Source organism: Ranitomeya imitator, chromosome 4 (genome assembly GCF_032444005.1).
Source record: "Ranitomeya imitator isolate aRanImi1 chromosome 4, aRanImi1.pri, whole genome shotgun sequence".
Lineage (NCBI taxonomy): Eukaryota > Metazoa > Chordata > Amphibia > Anura > Dendrobatidae > Ranitomeya > Ranitomeya imitator.
In genome coordinates, this window is record NC_091285.1 from 489,399,992 (window position 1) to 489,422,645 (window position 22,654).

Sequence of the window (22,654 nt, forward strand, 5' to 3'; positions counted from 1 at the left end):
TATGCTAAACGTTGTGGGTTTTTCTTGGAGCCTTTGCGGTGTCCTATTCCATTGAGAGGAATTGATGCTACACCTTTGGCCAAGAATAAACCTCAATACTGGGCCCAGCTGACCATGTGCATGGCTCCTGCACATCAGGAAGTTATTCGCTTTCTGGTGTTGCATAATCTGCATGATGTGGTCGTGTTGGGGTTGCCATGGCTACAAACCCATAATCCAGGATTGGATTGGAATTCCATGTCGGTATCCAGCTGGGGTTGTCAGGGGGTACATGGTGATGTTCCATTTTTGTCGATTTCGTCATCCACCCCTTCTGAGGTCCCAGAGTTCTTGTCTGATTATCAGGATGTATTTGAAGAGCCCAAGTCCGATGCTCTACCTCCGCATAGGGATTGTGATTGTGCTATCAATTTGATTCCTGGTAGTAAATTCCCTAAAGGTCGATTATTTAATTTATCCGTGCCCGAACACGCCGCTATGCGCAGTTATGTGAAGGAATCCCTGGAGAAGGGACATATTCGCCCATCGTCATCACCACTGGGAGCAGGGTTCTTCTTTGTAGCCAAGAAGGATGGTTCGCTGAGACCGTGTATTGATTACCGCCTTCTTAATAAGATCACTGTTAAATTTCAGTATCCCTTGCCATTGTTATCTGACTTGTTTGCTCGGATTAAGGGGGCTAGTTGGTTCACTAAGATAGATCTTCGTGGTGCGTATAATCTGGTGAGAATCAGGCAAGGAGATGAATGGAAAACTGCATTCAATACGCCCGAGGGTCATTTTGAGTATCTAGTGATGCCGTTCGGACTTGCCAATGCTCCATCTGTGTTTCAGTCTTTTATGCATGACATCTTCCGTGAGTATCTGGATAAATTCCTGATTGTTTACTTGGATGACATTTTGATCTTCTCAGATGATTGGGAGTCTCATGTGAAGCAGGTCAGAATGGTTTTTCAGGTCCTGCGTGCTAACTCTTTGTTTGTGAAGGGATCAAAGTGTCTCTTCGGTGTGCAGAAAGTTTCATTTTTGGGGTTCATCTTTACCCCTTCTACTATCGAGATGGATCCAGTTAAGGTCCAAGCCATCCAGGATTGGATTCAGCCGACATCTCTGAAAAGTCTGCAAAAGTTCCTGGGCTTTGCTAATTTTTATCGTCGCTTCATCTGTAATTTTTCTAGCATTGCCAAACCATTGACCGATTTGACCAAGAAGGGTGCTGATTTGGTTAATTGGTCTTCTGCTGCTGTGGAAGCTATTCAGGAGTTGAAGCGTCGTTTTTGTTCTGCCCCTGTGTTGTGTCAGCCAGATGTTTCTCTTCCGTTCCAGGTCGAGGTTGATGCTTCTGAGATTGGAGCAGGGGCGGTTTTGTCACAGAGAGGTTCTGATTGCTCAGTGATGAAACCATGTGCTTTCTTTTCCAGGAAGTTTTCGCTCGCTGAGCGTAATTATGATGTGGGCAATCGAGAGTTGCTGGCCATGAAGTGGGCATTCGAGGAGTGGCGTCATTGGCTTGAAGGAGCTAAGCATCGCGTGGTGGTATTGACTGATCATAAGAACTTGACTTATCTCGAGTCTGCCAAGCGCTTGAATCCTAGACAGGCCCGTTGGTCGTTATTTTTTGCCCGCTTCGACTTTGTGATTTCGTACCTTCCGGGCTCTAAAAATGTGAAGGCGGATGCTCTGTCTAGGAGTTTTGTGCCCGACTCTCCGGGTTTATCTGAGCCAGCGGGTATCCTCAAGGAAGGAGTCATTGTGTCTGCCATCTCCCCTGATTTGCGGCGGGTGCTGCAAAAATTTCAGGCGAATAAACCTGATCGTTGTCCAGCAGAGAAACTGTTCGTCCCTGATAGGTGGACTAATAAACTTATCTCTGAACTTCATTGTTCGGTGTTGGCTGGTCATCCTGGAATCTTTGGTACCAGAGAGTTAGTGGCTAGATCCTTCTGGTGGCCATCTCTGTCACGGGATGTACGTACTTTTGTGCAGTCCTGTGGGATTTGTGCTAGGGCTAAGCCCTGCTGTTCTCGTGCCAGTGGGTTGCTTTTGCCCTTGCCGGTCCCAAAGAGGCCTTGGACACATATTTCGATGGATTTCATTTCTGACCTTCCCGTTTCTCAAAAGATGTCAGTCATTTGGGTGGTCTGTGATCGCTTTTCTAAAATGGTCCATCTGGTGCCCTTGGCTAAATTGCCTTCCTCCTCTGATTTGGTACCTTTGTTCTTTCAGCATGTGGTTCGGTTGCATGGCATTCCTGAGAATATTGTTTCTGACAGAGGTTCCCAGTTTGTTTCAAGGTTTTGGCGAGCCTTTTGTGGTAGGATGGGCATTGACCTATCCTTTTCCTCGGCTTTCCATCCTCAGACTAATGGCCAGACCGAACGAACCAATCAGACCTTGGAAACATATCTGAGATGTTTTGTTTCTGCAGACCAGGATGATTGGGTGTCCTTTTTGCCGTTGGCTGAGTTCGCCCTTAATAATCGGGCCAGCTCGGCTACCTTGGTTTCTCCATTTTTTTGCAATTCTGGGTTCCATCCTCGTTTCTCTTCAGGACAGGTTGAGTCTTCGGACTGTCCTGGTGTGGATTCTGTGGTGGATAGGTTGCAGCAGATCTGGACTCAGGTAGTGGACAATTTGATCTTGTCCCAGGAGAAAGCTCAACTTTTCGCTAATCGCAGACGCCGTGTGGGTCCCCGACTTCGTGTTGGGGATCTGGTTTGGTTATCTTCTCGTCATATTCCTATGAAGGTTTCCTCTCCTAAATTTAAACCTCGTTTTATTGGTCCGTATAGGATTTCTGAGGTTCTCAATCCTGTGTCTTTTCGTTTGACCCTCCCAGACTCCTTTTCCATACATAATGTATTCCATAGGTCGTTGTTGTGGAGATACGTGGCACCTATGGTTCCATCTGTTGAGCCTCCTGCCCCGGTTTTGGTGGAGGGGGAATTGGAGTATATTGTGGAGAAGATTTTGGATTCTCGTGTTTCTAGACGGAAACCCCAGTATCTGGTTAAATGGAAGGGTTATGCTCAGGAAGATAATTCCTGGGTTTTTGCCTCTGATGTTCATGCTTCCGATCTTGTTCGTGCCTTTCATGCGGCTCATCCTGGTCGGCCTGGGGGCTCTGGTGAGGGTTCGGTGACCCCTCCTCAAGGGGGGGGTACTGTTGTGAATTCTGTGGCTGAATTCACTCCTGTGGTCACAAGTGGTACTGCAGCTTCTGAGCTTCCTCCCTCAGGTGTTCTGGTGAGCTCGTTAACTGCTTCATTACTTAACTCCGCCTGATGCTGCTATCCTTGCTCCTTGTCAATGTTTCAGTGTTGGATCTGAGCTTCTCCTGATTGTTCCTGTGACCTGCTGCTCTGTATAGCTAAGTGCTTTTTGCTTTTTTGTTGCTTTTTTTTCTTTCCAGCTTGTCTTTTGTTTTGCTGGAAGCTCTGAGACGCAAAGGGTGTACCGCCGTGCCGTTAGTTCGGCACGGTGGGTTTTTTTTTGCCCCCTTTGCGTGGTTTTGCTTTAGGGTTTTTTGTAGACTGCAAAGTTCGCTTTACTGTCCTCGCTCTGTCCTAGAATATCGGGCCCCACTTTGCTGAATCTATTTCATCCCTACGTTTTGTCTTTTCATCTTACTCACAGTCATTATATGTGGGGGGCTGCCTTTTCCTTTGGGGAATTTCTCTGAAACTTTTATTGGGAGCAATTTACATAATGTTGGGGATCACATTTATCCAGCGCTCCACACTGAGCACTTACTTTGGGGTTTACATCTAAATCTGTGAGTGTCATGAAACTTCCAAGGATCCATTCACTATAATGAGGCAGCAGAGCTACTTTGGACTCCGTCTGGCTTGTGTTCAGCTTTGTCTATTTTTTTGGAAGTACACAAAACTGTGACCGACGGCACTTTTATGCAATCCTGAAAAACACAGACACCGCCGATCACAGGTCCTATGATGTTTGATGATTTTATTAATATCATTTTCAGACACATAACATTTTTTGATCACTTCTATTATCATTTTTGGGAGGCAGAATGATCAAAAACCATCAATTCAGGTTTTTTTTTCTGGGGGGTTTATGCTGTTTGCGTCTGGTAAAAATATATCAGATAGTTTTATTCTTCGAGTCACTACAATTACAGTGATACCCCATTTATATATTTTTTTTAATGTTTTGGCGCTTTTACGCAATAAAAACTCTTTTGTAGAAAAAAAAGTATTGTTTTTGCATCACTTTATTCTGAGAGCTAGAACTTTTATATTTTTCTATTGATGGAGCTGTATGATGGTTTGTTTTTTGCAGAACAAGATTACATTTTCAGCAATGCCATGTTTATTTAGGCTGCCATCACACTTGCAGACAGTATTTGTTCAATATTTTACATCAGTATTTGTAAGCCAAAACCAGGAGTGGAACAATTAGAGAAAAAGTATAATAGAAACATATGCACCACTTCTGCATTTATCACCCACTCCTGGTTTTGGCTTACAAATACTGATGTAAAATACTGACCAAATACTGCTAGTGTGATGGCAACCTTATGTTTGTATTTTTGATCACTTTTTATTCCTCCTTTTGTTTGGTGGTATGATGATAAAGCTTTTCTTTTTGCCTTGTTTTTTATTTTTCTTTACGGTGTTCTCTAAAGGCGTTAATTATTGAGACCATTTCATAAGTCGGGTCGTTCTGGACATGGCGATACCAAATATGTGTACTTTTATTGTTTATAGATTTTTTTCATAAAAATATTTATTCATGTATGCAATATATTATGATTTTTTTAGTAATTTTCTTTATATTTTTACAATTTTGTTTTTAAACTTTCTTTTTACTTTTTAATTTTTTTTACTTTGTCCCACTATGGAACAATCATTTTTTGTTGGCTGATTGCTTGTATAGCATGGGGTTGCAGCACCATCCCTATGCTATGCAAACTGTGAGTACTGACAGACAAAGTTTGTTGATCATACTCTGGGCATGATCAAGCAACTTTGCTACCTCTGGTGACCCAGATGTTGTTAATACGATGTCGGGTCACCTTAGCAACGATCGAGCAGAGGGGCTGTCTTCCCTCTGCTTGCTCCTGAAATGCTACGATTTAGTTAGATCACGGCATTTATAAGGGTTAAAGTGCTGAGAACAGTGCAGGATTGCTTCTGGCACTGAGTGCCTGCTGTCAGCTGTCAGAATCAGCTGACATCCAGCGGCAATCTCGCGCGCACAGCCTCCGCTGGGGCATATCCATACGTCCCACGTCAATAAGGCCCAAGTCACAGAAACATATGGATATGTCTTGGGTAGGAAAGGGGTTAATATTTTTCTTTTAACCCCTTTCCAACCCATTAGAAGCTTGCCAGCATTTATATACAATTATATGCAACTTAAAGAGGTTTCCTTATAATGACAAAGCAAACAAAATTTTTTAAAAAAGTTATGGTCAAAATCTACTATATAATTGTCTAAGGGTCACTTCCGTCTTTCTGTCTTTCCTTCTTTCTGCCATGGATATTCATTGCTCGCGGCCTCTGTCTGTCATGGAAATCCAAGTCTCTGATTGGTCGCGGCAAAACAGCCACGACCAATCAGCGACGGGCACAGTCCGGAAGAAAATGGCCGCTCCTTACTCCCCGCAGTCAGTGCCCAGTGCCCGGCGCCTGCATACTCCTGTCCAGTCACCGCTCACACAGGGTTAATGCCGACGGTAATGGACCACGGTATGCCACGGGTAATGCACTCCGTTACTGCCGCTATTAACCCTGTGTGTCCCCAACTTTTTACTATTGATGCTGCCTATGCGGCATCAATAGTAAAAAAAATGTAATGTTAAAAATAATAAAAAAACTAAAAACCTGCTATACTCACACTCCGTTGTCTGCCGAGCTGCACAGCCCGGCAGACAACGGAGCCCACGGAGTATATCACACAGCCCACATAGTATATAACACTGCCTATGTAGTATACAGCACAGAGCCAAGTGGTATTTAACACAGCCCATGTAGTATACAGCAGTGTGGGCACCATATCGCTGTTAAAAAAATAATTAAAATAAAAAATAGTTATATACTCACCCACTGGGATCGAATCCAGTGAGGCTCTGGCGCAGGCGATGAGCGCGCTCGCTGCCACCATCTTCCGTTCCCAGCGATGCATTGCGAAATTACGCAGAAGACTTAGCGGTCTCGTGAGACCTCTAAGTCATCTGGGAAATTTCACAATGCATCCTGGGAACGGAAGATGGTGGCAGCGGCGCGCTCATCGCCTGCGCCAGAGCCTCACTGGATTCGATCCCAGTGGGTGAGTATATAACTATTTTTTATTTTAATTATTTTTTTAACAGCGATATGGTGCCCACACTGCTGTATACTACATGGGCTGTGTTAAATACCACTTGGCTCTGTGCTGTATACTACATAGGCAGTGTTATATACTATGTGGGCTGTGTGATATACTCCGTGGGCTGTGCTAGATATTACGTGGCCACTGTTATATACTGTGTGGGCAGTGTTATATACTACGTGACTGGACAATATACTATGTGACTGGGCAATATACTACGTGGCTGGGCAATATACTACATGGCTCTGTGCAATATACTACATGGCTCTGTGCTGTATACTACGTGGCTCTGTGCTGTATACTACGTTGCTGGGCAATATACAATGTGACTGGGCAATATACTACGTGGCTGGGCAATATAGTATGTGGCTCTGTGCTGTATACTACGTGGCTCTGTGCTGTACACTACGTCGCTGGGCAATATACTACGTGACTGGGCAATATACTACGTGACTGGGCAATATACTACTTGGCTGGGCAATATACCACGTGGCAGGGCAATATACTACGTGGCTGGGCAATATACTGTGTAGCTGGGCAATATACTATGTGTCTGTGCTGTATACTACGTCGCTGTGCAATATAATAATAATAATCTTTATTTTTATATAGCGCTAACATATTCCGCAGCACTTTACACACATTATCATGGCTGTCCCCAATGGGGCTCACAATCTAAATTCCCTATCAGTATGTCATTGGAATGTGGGAGGAAACCCACACAAACACGAAGAGAACATACAAACTCTTTGCAGATGTTGTCCTTGGTGGGATTCGAACCCAGGACTCCAGCGCTGCAAGGCTGCAGTGCTAATCACTGCACCAACGTGCTGCCAATATACTATGTGGCTGGAAAATATACTACATGACTGGGCAATATACTACGTGACTGGGCAATATACTACGAGACTGGGCAATATACTACGTGACTGGGCAATATACTACGTAGCTGGCCAATATAATACGTGACTGGGCAATATACTACGTAGCTGGGCAATATACTGCATGGCTGGGCAATATACTATGTAGCTGGGCAATATACTACGTGGCTGGGCAATATACTACGCAGCTGGGCAATATGCTATGTGGCTGGGCAATATACTACGTGACTGGGCAATATACTACGTGACTGGGCAATATACTTCGTGACTGGGCAATATACTACGTGGCTGGGCAATATACTACGTGGCTGGGCAATATACTACTTAGCTAGGCAATATACTACGTGACTGGGCAATATACTACGTGGGCTGTGCAATATACTACGTGGACATGCATATTCTAGAATACCCGATGCATTAGAATCGGGCCACCATCTAGTATGCAATAAAAACGGAGCTTTATTATCCCCTTAATAGTACGCTGTTGTCATACTCCCTCCCTTTGATGTGGTCTCCGGTGCTGCGCCCACATCTTTTCTGGTACATTTCAGCTGTTTTGAACAGCTGACATGTGCCTGAAGTAGCCACGGGTTGAATTGTTAACCAAGCTAAATGTTGCTGACATTGGCATTTAACTAATTTTTCTGGCCATCGGGCTGGAAACCCACCCACTAGTGACCCCCATCACGTGATCGTGGGATACCGGTTCATTGGCATGACAACCAGAGGTCTCCAGAGGTCTCCAGAGGTCTCCTCTATGATTGTCACCAGCAGATTGCTGTGAGCGTCACCAAGTGGTCAGCCCTCATAGCAACTGAGTAATTCTACTACATAGAGGTGAGCTGATCATCTCCTCTATGTAGCAGAACTGATCGAGTTGTGGCTTTTTCTAGTCTCCCATGGAGTCTATTGAAGCATGCCAAAAGTAAAAAAAATGTTTTTAAAAATATAAAAAAATAAAAAAATATAAAAGTTCAAATCAACCCCCTTTTGCCCCATTGAAAACAAAACAATATAACAAATTAAACATACACGTATTTGATATCACCATGTTCAGAATCGTGTGATCTAAATAAAATAAAAAAAAAGGATAAACCTGATCACTAAACGGCATAGCGAGAAAAAAAGTCAGAACGTCAGAATTAGTTTTTTTGGTCAAAGCGACATTACATTAAAATGCAATAATGATCATATCTGTACCAAAATGGTATCATTAAAAGTGTCAGCTCGGTGCGTAAAAAATAAGCCCTCACCAACCCAAGATCAAGAAAAATGGAAACGCTACGGGTATCGAAAAATGGCACAATTTTTTTTTTTTTTTTACATAGTTTGGAATTTTTTTTCACCACTTAGATAAAAAAGAACATAGACATGTTTAGTGTCTATAAACTCATAATGACCTGGAGAAACATAATGGTCAGTTTTAGCATTTAGTCAAGCTAGTAAAAAAGCCAAACAAAAAAAGTGTGGGATTGCATTTTTTTTTTGCAATTTCACCGCACTTGGAATTTTTTTCCCATTTTCTAGTACACGTCATAGTAAAACCAATGGTGTTGTTCAAAATTACAACTCGTCCTGCAAAAAAATAAGCCTTCACTTGGCCATATTGATGGAAAAATAAAAAAGTTATGGCTCTGAGAAGAAGGGGAGCAAAAAACTAAACCGCAAAACTGAAAATACCTCCGGGGCTTAAGGGGTTAAAGAACAAATCAATCAATATATTTGTGGTCAGTCTGCAACATAGCAGAAAGGAGGACCATAACACAAGAGTTAAAGTATCAAATGCAAAATGTAAATAAGGAAATGCTGTATAAATGGCATATTTATATGTATACGTATGTGCATCATGTATTATATCATACTAGCTATTGAACCCATTCTACACCCAGGTGGCGAGCATTTATATTGGTATATGGTCTCAATCCTGGTATGTGCTGCTCCCATCTTGCGTCCCCATTCTGTCATGTGCTGCTCCATCCTGCGTCCCCATCCTGTCATGTGCTGCTCCATCCTGCGCCCCCAACCTGTCATGTGCTGCTCCAACCTGTGCCCCCATCCTGTCATGTGCTGCTCCCATCTTGTGTCCCCATTCTGTCATGTGCTGCTCCATCCTGCGTCCCCATCCTGTCATGTGCTGCTCCATCCTACGCCCCAATCCTGTCATGTGCTGCTCCACCCTGCGCCCCTTCCTGTCATGTGCTGCTCCAACCTGGGTCCCATCCTGTCATGTGCTGCTCCATCCTGCGTCCCCATCCTGTCATGTGCTCTCATCCTGCGCCCCCATCTTGTCATGTGCTGCTCCGATCCTGCACCCCCATCCTGTCATGTGCTGCTCCCATCCTGCACCCCCATCCTGTCATGTGTGCGCCCCAATCCTGTCTTGTGCTGCTCCCATCCTGTGCCCCCATCCTGTCATGTGCTGCTGCCATCCTGCACCCCCATTCTATCATGTGCTGCTTTCATCCTGCGCAACCATTCTGTCATGTGCTGCTCCCATCCTGCCTGCATCCTGTCATGTGGTGCTCCCATCATGCGCAACCATTCTGTCATGTGCTGTTCCCATCCTGCACCCCCATTTTGTCATGTGGTGCTCCCATCCTGTGCCCCCATTCTGTTGTAATATGCTGCACCCATTCTGTCTGCTCCTGTTTCCATTCTGCCATATGTTGCTCCCATCTTTCTCTCGTTGGCTTTACTGCCTGAGTGCGGCTATACTGCCTGAGTGCGGCTATACTGAGTGCAGTTGAACTGCCTGAGTGTGGCTTTAATGCTTGAGTGTGGCTATACTGAGTGCAGCTGTACTGCCTGAGCGCAGCTATCCTGCCTGAGCGCGGCTATACTGCCTGAGCATGGCTATACTGAGTGCAGTTGAACTGCTTGAGTGTGGCTGCACTGCCTGAGTGTGGCTATACCGTGCACGGCTGTACTGCCTGAGTGCGGCTATACCGAGTGAGCCTGTACTGCCTGTGTGCGGCTATACTGAGCGGCTGTACTGCCTGAGTGCAGCTGAGTGTGGCTGAGTGTGTGCTTGAGTGCGGCTATACTGAGCGAGGCTGTACTGCCTGAGTGCGGCTATACTGAGCATGGCTGTACTGCCTGAGTGCGGCTATACTGAGCGTGGCTGTACTGCCTGAGTGCGGCTATACTGAGCGCGGCTGTACTGCCTGAGTGCGGCTATACTGAGCGCGGCAGTACTGCCTGAGTGCGGCTATACTGAGCGCGGCTGTACTGCCTGAGTGCGGCTATACTGAGCGGCTGTACTGCCTGAGTGCAGCTGAGTGTGGCTGTACTGCCTGAGTGCGGCTATACTGAGCGTGGCTGTACTGCATGAGTGCGGCTATACTGAGCGCGGCTGTACTGCCTGAGTGTGGCTATACTGAGAGTGGTTGTACTGCCTGAGTGCGACTATACTGAGCGCGGCTGTACTGCCTGAATGTGGCTATACTGAGCCCCGCCGTACTGCCTGAATGCGGCTATACTGAGCGCGGCTGTACTGCCTGAGTGCAGCTGAGTGTGGCTGTACTGCCTGAGTGCGGCTATACTGAGCCCCGCCATACTGCCTGAATGCGGCTATACTGAGCGCGGCTGTACTGCCTGAGTGCGGCTGAGTGTGGCTGTACTGCCTGAGTGCGGCTATACTGAGCGTGGCTGTACTGCATGAGTTCGACTATACTGAGCACGGCTGTACTGTCTGAGTGTGGATATACTGAGCGTGGCTGTACTGCATGAGTGCGGCTGAGTGTGGCTGTAATGCGTGAGTGCGGCTGAGTGTGGCTGTACTGTATGAGTGTGGCTGTACTGTGTGAGTGCAGCTGAGTGTGGCTGTACTGTGTGAGTGCGGCTGAGTGTGGCTGTACTGTGTGAGTGCGGGCGAGTGTGGCTGTACTTTGTGAGTGCGGCTGACTGTGGTTGTATTGCGTGAGTTTGGCTGTACTTACTGCCTGAGTGCGGTGCTGTCTATAATGGATACAGCACCCCTGCAGCCAGCACAGCGAGGGCTGACTCCACCCATTCGCATCACTGGTCACATGCTGGTGACATCATCGAAGGTTCTGGAGCTCCGCTGGGCTCTACATCTACCCTGACAGGAGCTGCAGAGCACAGAGCCCCCATGGCCACTATATTATAGGGGATACATGGGTGTGTGGAGCCCCCATGGCCAGTATATTGGGGGGATAAGTAGGTTCGGCTGCGTCACTCTGGTCCAGACTGTGCAGGCACAGTGCGTCGCGCTTGCGCAGTCTATAAAGGCTTCGGACAGAGTGACGCTCCCACCGTTATATTATAGATATGCCTATTGCCTTATTGCTAATATGCAATGCAATGCAGAGTGTGGCTGTACTGCCTGAGTGCGGCTATACTGAGCGTGGCTGTACTGCATGAGTGCGGCTGTACTGAGCGCGGCTGTACTGCATGAGTGCGGCTATACTGAGTGCGGCTGTACTGCCTGAGTGCGGCTATATTGAGAGTGGTTGTACTGCCTGAGTGTGGTTATACTGAGCGCGGCTGTACTGCCTGAGTGCGGCTATACTGAACGTGGCTGTATTGCATGAGTGCGGCTGATTGTGGCTGTAATGCGTGAGTGCGACTGAGCGTGGCTGTACTGTGTGAGTGCGGCTGAGTGTGGCTGTACTTTGTGAGTGTGGCTGATTGTGGCTCCACTGCGTGAGTGTGACTGAGTGTGGCTCTACTGCGTGAGTGCGGCTGAGTGTGGCTGTACTGTGTGAGTGAGGCTGAGTGTGGCTGTACTGTGTGAGTGCCCCTGAGTGTGGCTGTACTGGGTGAATGTGGCTGTACTCTGTGAGGGCGGCTGTGTGTGGCTGTACTGTGTGAGTGCGGCTGAGTGTGGCTGTACTGTGTGAGTGTGGCTGTACTGTGTGAGTGTGGCTGTACTGTGTGAGTGCAGCTGAGTGTGGCTGCACTGTGTGAGTGCGGCTGAGTGTGGCTGTACTGTGTGAGTGCGGCGAGTGTGGCTGTACTGTGTGAGTGCGGCTGAGTGTGGCTGTACTGCGTGAGTGTGGCTGTACTTACTGCTTGAGTGTGGTGCTGGCTATAATGGATACAGCACCCCTGCAACCACCACAGCGAGGGCTGACTCCACCCACTCGCGTCACTGGTCACATGCTGGTGACATCATCGAAAGTCCTGGAGCTCCGCTGAGCTCTACATCTACCCTGACAGGAGCTGCAGAGCACGGAGCCCCCATGGCCGCTATATTTTGGGGGATACACGGGTGTGTGGAGGCCCCATGGCCAGTATATTGGGGGGGATATGTAGGTTCGGCTGCGTCACTCTGGTCCAGACTGCGCAGGCACGGTGCGTCGCGCTTGCGCAGTCTATAAAGGTTTCGGACAGAGTGACGCTCCCACCGTTATATTATAGATATGCCTATTGCCTTATTGCTAATATGCAATGCAATTATGAAATGCAAATAGGTACGATACATAGGAGGTATTTGCAATAATGTAATGCATAGCGCTATGCCACACATGATATGAAACAATAGATTGGATCAAGCACATAAAATGTATTGCTGTTGGTAAGAAAAGTGCAAAAAGCAGATGAATTTGCAAACACTGTTCCAACAAGATAAAGGTATGTCAATGTAATAATGTGCAAATGTCATTGAGTCCTTGTTATAGCATAGTTAATCCCATAATAGTAGAAGGTGGACATGTCATAAATGCAACAAAGTATGATTGCAAGTCAATCCAATCTACTATATAATTGTCTAAGGGTCACTTCTGTCTTTCTGTCTGTCCTTCTGTCTGTCTGTCACGGAAATCCCAATTCGCTGATTGGTCGTGGAAAAACAGCCACGACCAATCAGCGACAGGCACAGTCCGGCGGCAAAATGACTGCTCCTCCCTCCATGCAGTCAGTGCCCACTCCATAATCCCCTCCAGTCACTGCTCACACAGGGTTAATGGCAGCGTTAACGGTTCGTGTTATGCCGCGGTGTAACGCACTCCGTTAACGCTGCTATTAGCCCTGTGTGACCAACTTTTTACTATTGATGCTGCCTATGCAGCATCAATAGTAAAAAGATCTAATGTTAAAAATAATTAAAAAAATAAAAAATAGTTATATACTCACCCTCCGTCGGCCCCTTGGATCCAGAACAGGCCTTTCCCGCTCCTCGCGACGCCCTGGTTACCGCTCCATGCCTTGCGATCTCGCGAGATGATGACGTAGTGGTCTCGTGAGACCGCTACATCATCATCTCGCGAGACCGCAATGCACTCTTGAGACCGGAGTGCGCGAGGAGCATCGGTAAACGCTTCGCATGGATCCGGGGGCCAACGGAAGGTGAGTATATCACTATTATTTATTTTAATTCTTTTTTTTAACAGGGATATGATGCCCACATTGCTATATACTACGTGGGCTGTGCAGTATACTACGTGGGCTGTGCAATATACTACGTGGGCTGTGCAACATACTACGTGGCTGTGCAATATACTATAGGGCTGTGCTATATACTCCATGGGCTGTGCAATATAATATGTGGCTGTGCAATATACTACATGGCTGTGCAATATACTACATGGCTGTGCTATATATTATGTGGGCTGTGCTATATACTACGTGGCTGTCCAATATACTCCGTGGCTGTGTTATACACTACATGGGCTGTTATATACTACGTGGGCTGTTATATACTACATGGGCTGTGCTATATACTATGTGGGCTGTGCAATATACTACGTGGCTGTGCAATATACTCCGTGGGCTGTGCTATATACTACGTGGGTTGTGCTATATACTACGTGGCTGTGTTATACACTACATGGGCTGTTATATACTACGTGGGCTGTGCTATATACTACATGGACTGTGTTATACACTACATGGGCTGTTATATACTACGTGGGCTGTGTTATACACTACATGGGCTGTGTTATACACTACGTGGGCTGTGTTATATGCTATGTGGGCTGTTATACACTCCACGGGCTGTGCTATATACTCCATGGGCTGTGTTATATACTATGTGGCTGTGCTATATACTCCGTGGGCTGTGTTATAAACTCAGTTGGCTGTGCTATATACTCTGTGGGCTGTGCTATATACTCCATGGGCTGTGCAATATACTACGTGGCTGTTCTATGTACTACGTGGCTATGCTATTTACTACGTGGGCTGTTATATACTACGTGGTTTTGCTATATACTACGTGGCCAGCCGTGAACAATCAGCAACAGGCGCAGTCTGGCCGCGAATTGACGCGGGATTTGGACCAAGCTTCGCTAATTGGTTGTGGTTTGCCGAATCCTGTGTATTCAATGTATTATTCTAAAATCTTCAGAAATAAACTACATACATATTCTAGGATACCTGATGCGTTAGAATCGGGCTACCATCTAGTGATATATAATACACTAGAATGCAAGTGCAAATAGATCTAATATGGTGAATATATTGAATGTCAATGTGAATTCCAAAATAATACAATATGCCCAGGTAAAGTATAGAAAAGAATATGTACCTGATACGGTATAGGGAGGAATATGTACCTGGATTAGTATGCCCAGCATTATCCCCAAAATGCGACTCTGTCTTTGTTCCCCCCCCTTACTTATAATAAGATAGAAGAGAATTTGTTTGCGCTACAAGAATTATGTGTAAATGCACACTTGTATGTGCTATTCCCTTAATCACATCTTAAGTAGTACACAGAATAAAGTATACAAATCCATCCTGTCTAGCCACATTTTTTTTTCTAAATTGTGTTTTTTTTTAATCAAAAATTTTAAACAATTTCTATATGAACCCACAAGCAATATAAACTCCCAAACCACTAGTGCTCCCATACAAAAAAACTCATACAGATCATATTTTCGAATGTACACTACTACAATAGGAACATTCCAGCATATAGCAGAAAAAAATTGCACAATAGAATGAAACAATAAAACAATAGAAAGAGCAATAAGACAAATGTAAAAGAGCAATACGACTATTGATACATTTGTAGCAAAGAAGAACCACCCCCTCTTCTTGCTAATCCAGAATACATAAAATATTTAATAAACCCCAAAATGATATGTACAGTGGGGCAAAAAAGTATTTAGTCAGTCAGCAATAGTGCAAGTTCCACCACTTAAAAAGATGAGAGACGTCTGTAATTTACATCATAGGTAGACCTCAACTATGGGAGACAAACTGAGAGTAAAAAATCCAGAAAATCACATTGTCTGTTTTTTTAACATTTTATTTGCATATTATGGTGGAAAATAAGTATTTGGTCAGAAACAAACAATCAAGATTTCTGGCTCTCACATACCTGTAACTTCTTCTTTAAGAGTCTCCTCTTTCCTCCACTCATTACCTGTAGTAATGGCACCTGTTTAAACTTGTTATCAGTATAAAAAGACACCTGTGCACACCCTCAAACAGTCTGACTCTAAACTCCACTATGGTGAAGACCAAAGAGCTGTCAAAGGACACCAGAAACAAAATTGTAGCCCTGCACCAGGCTGGGAAGACTGAATCTGCAATAGCCAACCAGCTTGGAGTGAAGAAATCAACAGTGGGAGCAATAATTAGAAAATGGAAGACATACAAGACCACTGATAATCTCCCTCCATCTGGGGCTCCACGCAAAATCCCACCCCGTGGGGTCAGAATGATCACAAGAACGGTGAGCAAAAATCCCAGAACCACGCGGGGGGACCTAGTGAATGAACTGCAGAGAGCTGGGACCAATGTAACAAGGCCTACCATAAGTAACACACTATGCCACCATGGACTCAGATCCTGCAGTGCCAGACGTGTCCCACTGCTTAAGCCAGTACATGTCCGGGCCCGTCTGAAGTTTGCTAGAGAGCATTTGGATGATCCAGAGGAGTTTTAGGAGAATGCCCTATGGTCTGATGAAACCAAACTGGAACTGTTTGGTAGAAACACAACTTGTCGTGTTTGGAGGAAAAAGAATACTGAGTTGCATCCATCAAACACCATACCCACTGTAAAGCATGGTGGTGGAAACATCATGCTTTGGGGCTGTTTCTCTGCAAAGGGGCCAGGACGACTGATCCGGGTACATGAAAGAATGAATGGGGCCATGTATCATGAGATTTTGAGTGCAAACCTCCTTCCATCAAGGGCATTGAAGATGAAACGTGGCTGGGTCTTTCAACATGACAATGATCCAAAGCACACCGCCAGGGCAACGAAGGAGTGGCTTCGTAAGAAGAATTTCAAGGTCCTGGAGTGGCCTAGCCAGTCTCCAGATCTCAACCCTATAGAAAACCTTTGGAGGGAGTTGAAAGTCCGTGTTGCCAAGCGAAAAGCCAAAAACATCACTGCTCTAGAGGAGATCTGCATGGAGGAATGGGCCAACATACCAACAACAGTGTGTGGCAACCTTGTGAAGACTTACAGAAAACGTTTGACCTCTGTCATTGCCATCAAAGGATATATTACAAAGTATTGAGATGAAATTTTGTTTCTGACCAAATATTTATTTTCCACCATAATATGCAAATAAAATGTTAAAAAAACAGACAATGTGATTTTCTGGATTTTTTTTTCTCAGTTTGTCTCCCATAGTTGAGGTCTACCTATGATGTAAATTACAGACGCCTCTCATCTTTTTAAGTGGTGGAACTTGCACTATTGCTGACTGACTAAATACTTTTTTGCCCCACTGTATATTGCCTTACATCTTCCTCCCCCCAACTGAGAAGTCGATATATACTATTAACATACCCCTTTTCCCTGTTCATCAGCTGCTCTCTGGAAGCCATTTCAGATGTATCAATCTTAGAGTTGGGCAAATTAACTTGAGTGGAATTGAATTCTACTCAAATTTGTACAAAAATCTTTATTCTTCAGAATGTAGATTTTTTTTTCACTTGTTCCACACAAATGCAACAGGATGGTGATTAGCTAGTGCCGTTTTGTTGAACCATTTTACTGAACCATAAAAGGCTGGCAAATAGTTAAAAAAAAAAAAAAAAAGACTGATACACACTTTACTGCTCACCTCTCCAGCCATTTTTACTGCTTACTCTTCCCTGTATGGTCTCTTTTTGCCTCCACTGTTCATTGAATCCAAGGGCATCTTGTAACTAAGCCAGAATTTCTCACTGCGAGTAAGCCCGGAACGTCTCTGTACATGTAACATCATGATGTCATGCCATGCATCGCAACTAAACAACACTTACTGAGCTCTAGGCTGGGACTTCTGGCCACGACTAGGACAGAGACCTTTCTTCCCAACCTAACATGAAGATGCAAAGGGTTTCCCCATGCGGTGGCAGTAAGATGAGTTGCAAGTTTATCTTTTCAATAAATTCTTGTACAGTTGGACCCTTCTCATCTATTCAATGTTGTGCTAACAACTTCCTTACCAGATAAAGCATTCTTGTAGTTTTCCCAAGCTCATTAGTCTCAAGTCTTCCACATACACCAGAATACTCTCCAATGGAATGAGAGTATCATTTGCAGAATATACATTATTAGTTATGTCTGCTACTCCCTTCCAAAACATTTCTAGATCTTGTCAAGTCCACAACATGTTGAGCAAATCGACAGATTATGATTTGCACCTAGGACATCAGGAGTAACCCATCATCCCTATATCATAAAGCAAATTGGGTGTTCTACATACCCAAATGAAGAGAGTACAGATATGACAATCTATGTCCAGCCAAATACATAATTCTTAGCTGATACAGGCAAGGTTAAAACAAAGTGCTAAACGATCATTATCTCTTATGTACATCTTGGTACAAGTATGAAAACCTAGATGACTATGAAGTTATGTATTCTTTTTTCTATAGAAGAAGGAAATGTAAAAGAAAATTATGTATTTTATAGATTATAGACTACAAAAGAGTTTTTTTCCCATGTGCTCACTATGCAACCCTATATTGTTTAAACTCTGCTAAGGTGCCATGTTAGAACTTTAAATTTGGAGATTGTGTTGTCATGTGAATGTTGTATGGTCATGTGAAGTTTTAAATGGCCACAGTTTTTTCAACAAACATTGTATGAATCCAAGTGAATATAAGGAACTTGTTTTATCTTATCAGAAAAATAAATTTGATTCCTTACTTATTCGCCATCCCTCCTGGCTCCTAGACTTAACATCGCTTAGAAAAAAATCTAAAATCAGTCTTACTCAAGACAAAATGGGTTTCCAACATATTAAGAAATTGATAGAACAGATTGCAGCTGTCTATTGAAGTCTATGGAAAATGAAGGAGGAGCCATGAGCAGAGTGAGAAAGAGAGACTGTGTTTCTTCTTTCTGTTAAAAGGGTTTTCTGGTGAAAGCAAATTATGACCTACGCACAGCGTTGGTGATCAATTATTGATTGTGGGTGATCCAACTGCTGGGACTCAGCCGGATGGGGAAATTGATGGGATGATCAACAGGATGGAGAAATTTTATCCATAATGGGGCAATTTATTCCCATTAGAATGGAGAAGCAGTGCACATGCCGCCAGTCCATTCATTTGTGGTGGCATCAGGGTTGTCAACTTGACTTTTTATTTTTTCTGGACAGCTTAACAAAAAATCACTGACAGACAATATTTTTTACAGATATGTTGGTAATCCAAAATAAATAATTATTATTATGAATGATTGATGTCCATAGCTCATAATTCTGATATGAAGACATTGGCTGCATTCACTGTAAACTGTAAAATTATAATTACAGTAAAAAAAAAACGGAAAAGGTTTCTTCATCTTCAAGATAATCACGGAAACCTTAATTTTTTTATGGACAGGGAAAAAAAGTTCCCTAAATTTAAGTAGTGTCCTGGAATTTTAGGATGATGATTGGCAACACTAGGCAGCAGCAGTAGAAAGAATCAGCAAGAATTTTGAAGGTTCTAAAAGTACTGTCTTTGAGCATGGTAAATGACACTACTGTACTTAGCCAACTGTAAATAAATGTGTAGATTAATTTTAAAAAATATTCACAGAAATGTCATGCATCCCGGATTTTTTTTTTAATTTGCTTAAAAAATAGACTTTTCTAATGTTTGATATGTTTCTTTTTCAGATGAAAGCAAGCAGAACCCTTGGATGTCCAAAGTGTGTTACTGCAAAGTGTGCTAAAGTACCTATATAATACAAATATAGCATTCTGTTATGCATGTATATGACAAATCAACAATCTATTAAAATAAAGCAGAAACATAAAATGGATTCATGTCATAAGTGTGGAAAAATACAAATAAATTATTAAAAAATGTTACATGATATGACGGTGTCAGACACATTTATAAGTAATGAGTGAAATTAAAAAAAAACAACTCTAATGATGACTTATTTGTTAATACACTGTGCCCACTAAGTTTTGCATAAGAAAGTGCTATATACTGGAACTAGGTTCAGGTGGCAGTAATATGGCCAAATTTTCACATCTGTAATATACCCCTCCTGTTCCACCTCCCCTCCGTATTACTGAACAGAACTTTGATCACCATAGAACTCTTTGATGATCTAAGCTTAGTAGACCTGCAGGGGATCTGTATCATATGAATTCTAAAATGGCCTGCAATGTGGCCACCTGAATCTGACCTTAATCCGAAAATGAGAAGTGCTGACCCATACTGTACGCAGATTTTGAAGAAAAAAATCTTTATTACTATTCCTATTTATGTATTAAATATAACATTGCAATAAAGGATCTTTCAAACAAATCTGTTCTGTGGTTTGTTCTTTATTGTAGCACTAGTTTTCTGAAGTTTTTTTTAATATTGTATGAGTTTGGATGAAAAATAAACCATGAAGTTTATGTTTTCCAGCATTTTACATAGTAACTTCGTAATACATTCTTTTCTCTTAATAATCAGGAACATTGTGGTAATTAAATAGGATATCTCCAAGGCTTCTCTGTCCTATTAAAAGAATAGGCTGTTTGTACTGCTATATATGATATTCACTAGGGATGATCATATCAATTTGATGCGAATTGAATCTGTGTCAAATTTTTAGGAATTTGTTAAACCTGGCAAATTTGAAAGATTTTGTGCAAATTGCCATAAAGTGCCCACCAATGTTTTATACATTTATACAAAATTGCATAACTCGAAGAAGGATCACATGACCTTGTGCTAGGACAGGTGGGCTTCCCAATGCATTACAGCAATCTTATCACACAGTCAATTTGGAGAGATTTTCATAGGTTGTATAAAAAACAGAAGCAGGAAAAGCAGCAGCCATTTTAGTGTGAATCTGGATAGTGAGAAGACGTCACAGCTTACACTTAAAGATGTTCAGAAGAAAATGCCATAAAACACTGAAGAAACTTTGCAGATAGTGTGCATGACAAGACAGCAATGAAGATTAGTTTGTGAACAAAAGACAATAGTGATGTGTACATTTTTCAAAGTAATTTGAAAATGTGAAGAACTTTAGATTTATGGTGAATCGAAAAGCCTCTAATCGAATTACTGGAAAAAATTGGCAAATCTGACAAATTTAATTTTCAAAAGATTCATCTCTAATGTCACATTACAAGCTGCTATAAATGGCAGTTTTTATACTATTCAAAGGAAACTCTTCATTATTTAGGTCACCTTGCAAGTAACTAGTATTAGGAGGACTTGTTGCTGAAAACCTTTGTACTGAGGAGTTGGACTTTGCAGTAATTCTTTGTTAAAGATACACATTGAAATATGCTTGCTTGTTTTTTAAAAGAAATAAATAAATATTAAACTAGTAAACTATAAAATGGAAGAAAAATTTTTGAGTGAAAAATATACATTGCAAAAAATGTTTTAACCCATAAGTTGCCAAATTAGCAATTTTCATTTTTTTTATGACAGATTTTTAATGAATTGGGTCCTAATGGATCGGAAACATGATATGCAAAATTTTTACAAGTACGGATTTTTCAGAAAAGAGCGTCCCAATATTCAATTATATTAAAAATGACAATGACATGATTTCCTATTTTGAAAACATTCATTTTACAAACACAACACAAAAAGTTGGACCTAATTATAAAAATTATAAAATCTTAGTTGCTAGAAGCTAAAGATTAGGCGTCCCACAAAAAGGACATTGGTAGATAATGGGTTAATTGAGACATAAATTATTAATTTGTGAGCATCTCAAGGTCATCAAGAACTAATGCAGAAGATCCTGATTTTTATCTTGATACCTAAGAAAAATATATGAATACCTATCTAGGTATACTATAGCATACTTATGTACATATTAATTGTACTGATTGACATAGATTTTTTACCCAGGGATTTTATGCTTCACTATATCCTCCTGTTTAACCTCCTACTATCAAAATCATTTTTCAAACTGGTGTTATAAAGTATTCTAATTTACCAAGATAATGACTTTTGGGTTTTCCTTGGCTGTAAGCCATAATCATTAATGTTACCAGAAATAAACACTTGAAATACATCACTCTGTAATGATTCTATATAATATGAGTTTCACTTTTTGTATTGATGAATTTAAATAAATCAACTTGTTAATGATAAGATATAAAAAGACACCTGTGCTAGAAATAAAAAGATTCCCCGTTAAGCTATTGCTGCAACCGAATGTAGCTGCCAGGACAAAGTAACTGTGCAAAGACCACCTGCATAGAAGTTACTGCACGTGCATTACATGTGGCTGTATATGAGCTAAGGATGCTGGTATGCAGGGAGAATTACTTACTTGTGTCTGATGGGTACAGGGTGGTTGGTCATAGATCCAGTTGGCTGGGGATGATGCAGAGTACACTCCCAAAGTTGGCCAACAAGGAGTCCGATGGGGGGTTGCAGCAAGGTTAGATTGAGAATGCGGCGTGCCACCAAGGGAGCATCCTTCCTGGGCAGTGGGGAAGCCACCAACGCTGCTAGGCAGCTGGACAGGTGAGCGGCAGCGTGCTCCGGCCGAGAGGTGCCGCAGTGAGGTAGCGTTGTGTGTTGGGGGTGCGGTCAGGTTGATGTCACCAAATGACAGGAGCGCGAGAGGGTCAGACTTTCTGATTCATTTCAAAGGTGCTCAGACCTAACAAAGGTGCTGATGAAGAAGGTCCGAGCACCTTTGAAACGTGTCGGAAAGTCTGACCCTCTCACGCTCCTGTCCTTTGGAGACATCAACCTGACCATGCTCCCCACACACAACGCTACTTCACAGTGGTGCCTCTTGGCCGGAGCACACCGCTGCTCACCTGTCCAGCCACCTAGCAGCATTGGAGGCTTCCCCACAGTGCAGGGAGGATGCTCCCTCAGTGGCATGCCACATTCTCAGTCTAACCTTGCTGCAACTCCCATCGGACTCCTTTTCTAATTTTATGAGAACCACCTGTACATTATACAGTGGATTTCAATTAAAATATTTCCTTCTGTTGTAGCTGAGTGCCAAGTTTTTCAATATTAGATTATGGATTTGGCACCTACATGTGCACCTACATACAGGAGTGCCTTGTTCTACTATACATCCCTGCTGCTCCCAACCGA

The 22,654-nt window shown here is 43.1% G+C and overlaps 1 protein-coding gene across 2 annotated transcripts in view; it reads left to right on the top strand.

Moving 5' to 3' along the window:
- The window catches only part of WDR72 (WD repeat domain 72), a 565,895-nt gene extending 546,020 nt beyond the window's left edge, over positions 1–19,875 (top strand). The window contains exon 21 of one of the 2 annotated variants that reach the window (XM_069765969.1): positions 19,240–19,875. In XM_069765969.1, coding sequence (XP_069622070.1) covers positions 19,240–19,295 — 56 coding nt within the window. In that variant the 3' untranslated portion in view covers positions 19,296–19,875. The remainder of the gene's footprint in view (positions 1–19,239) is intronic. The other variant, XM_069765968.1, reaches the window with a different exon arrangement.
- Positions 19,876–22,654: the final 2,779 nt, after the last annotated feature.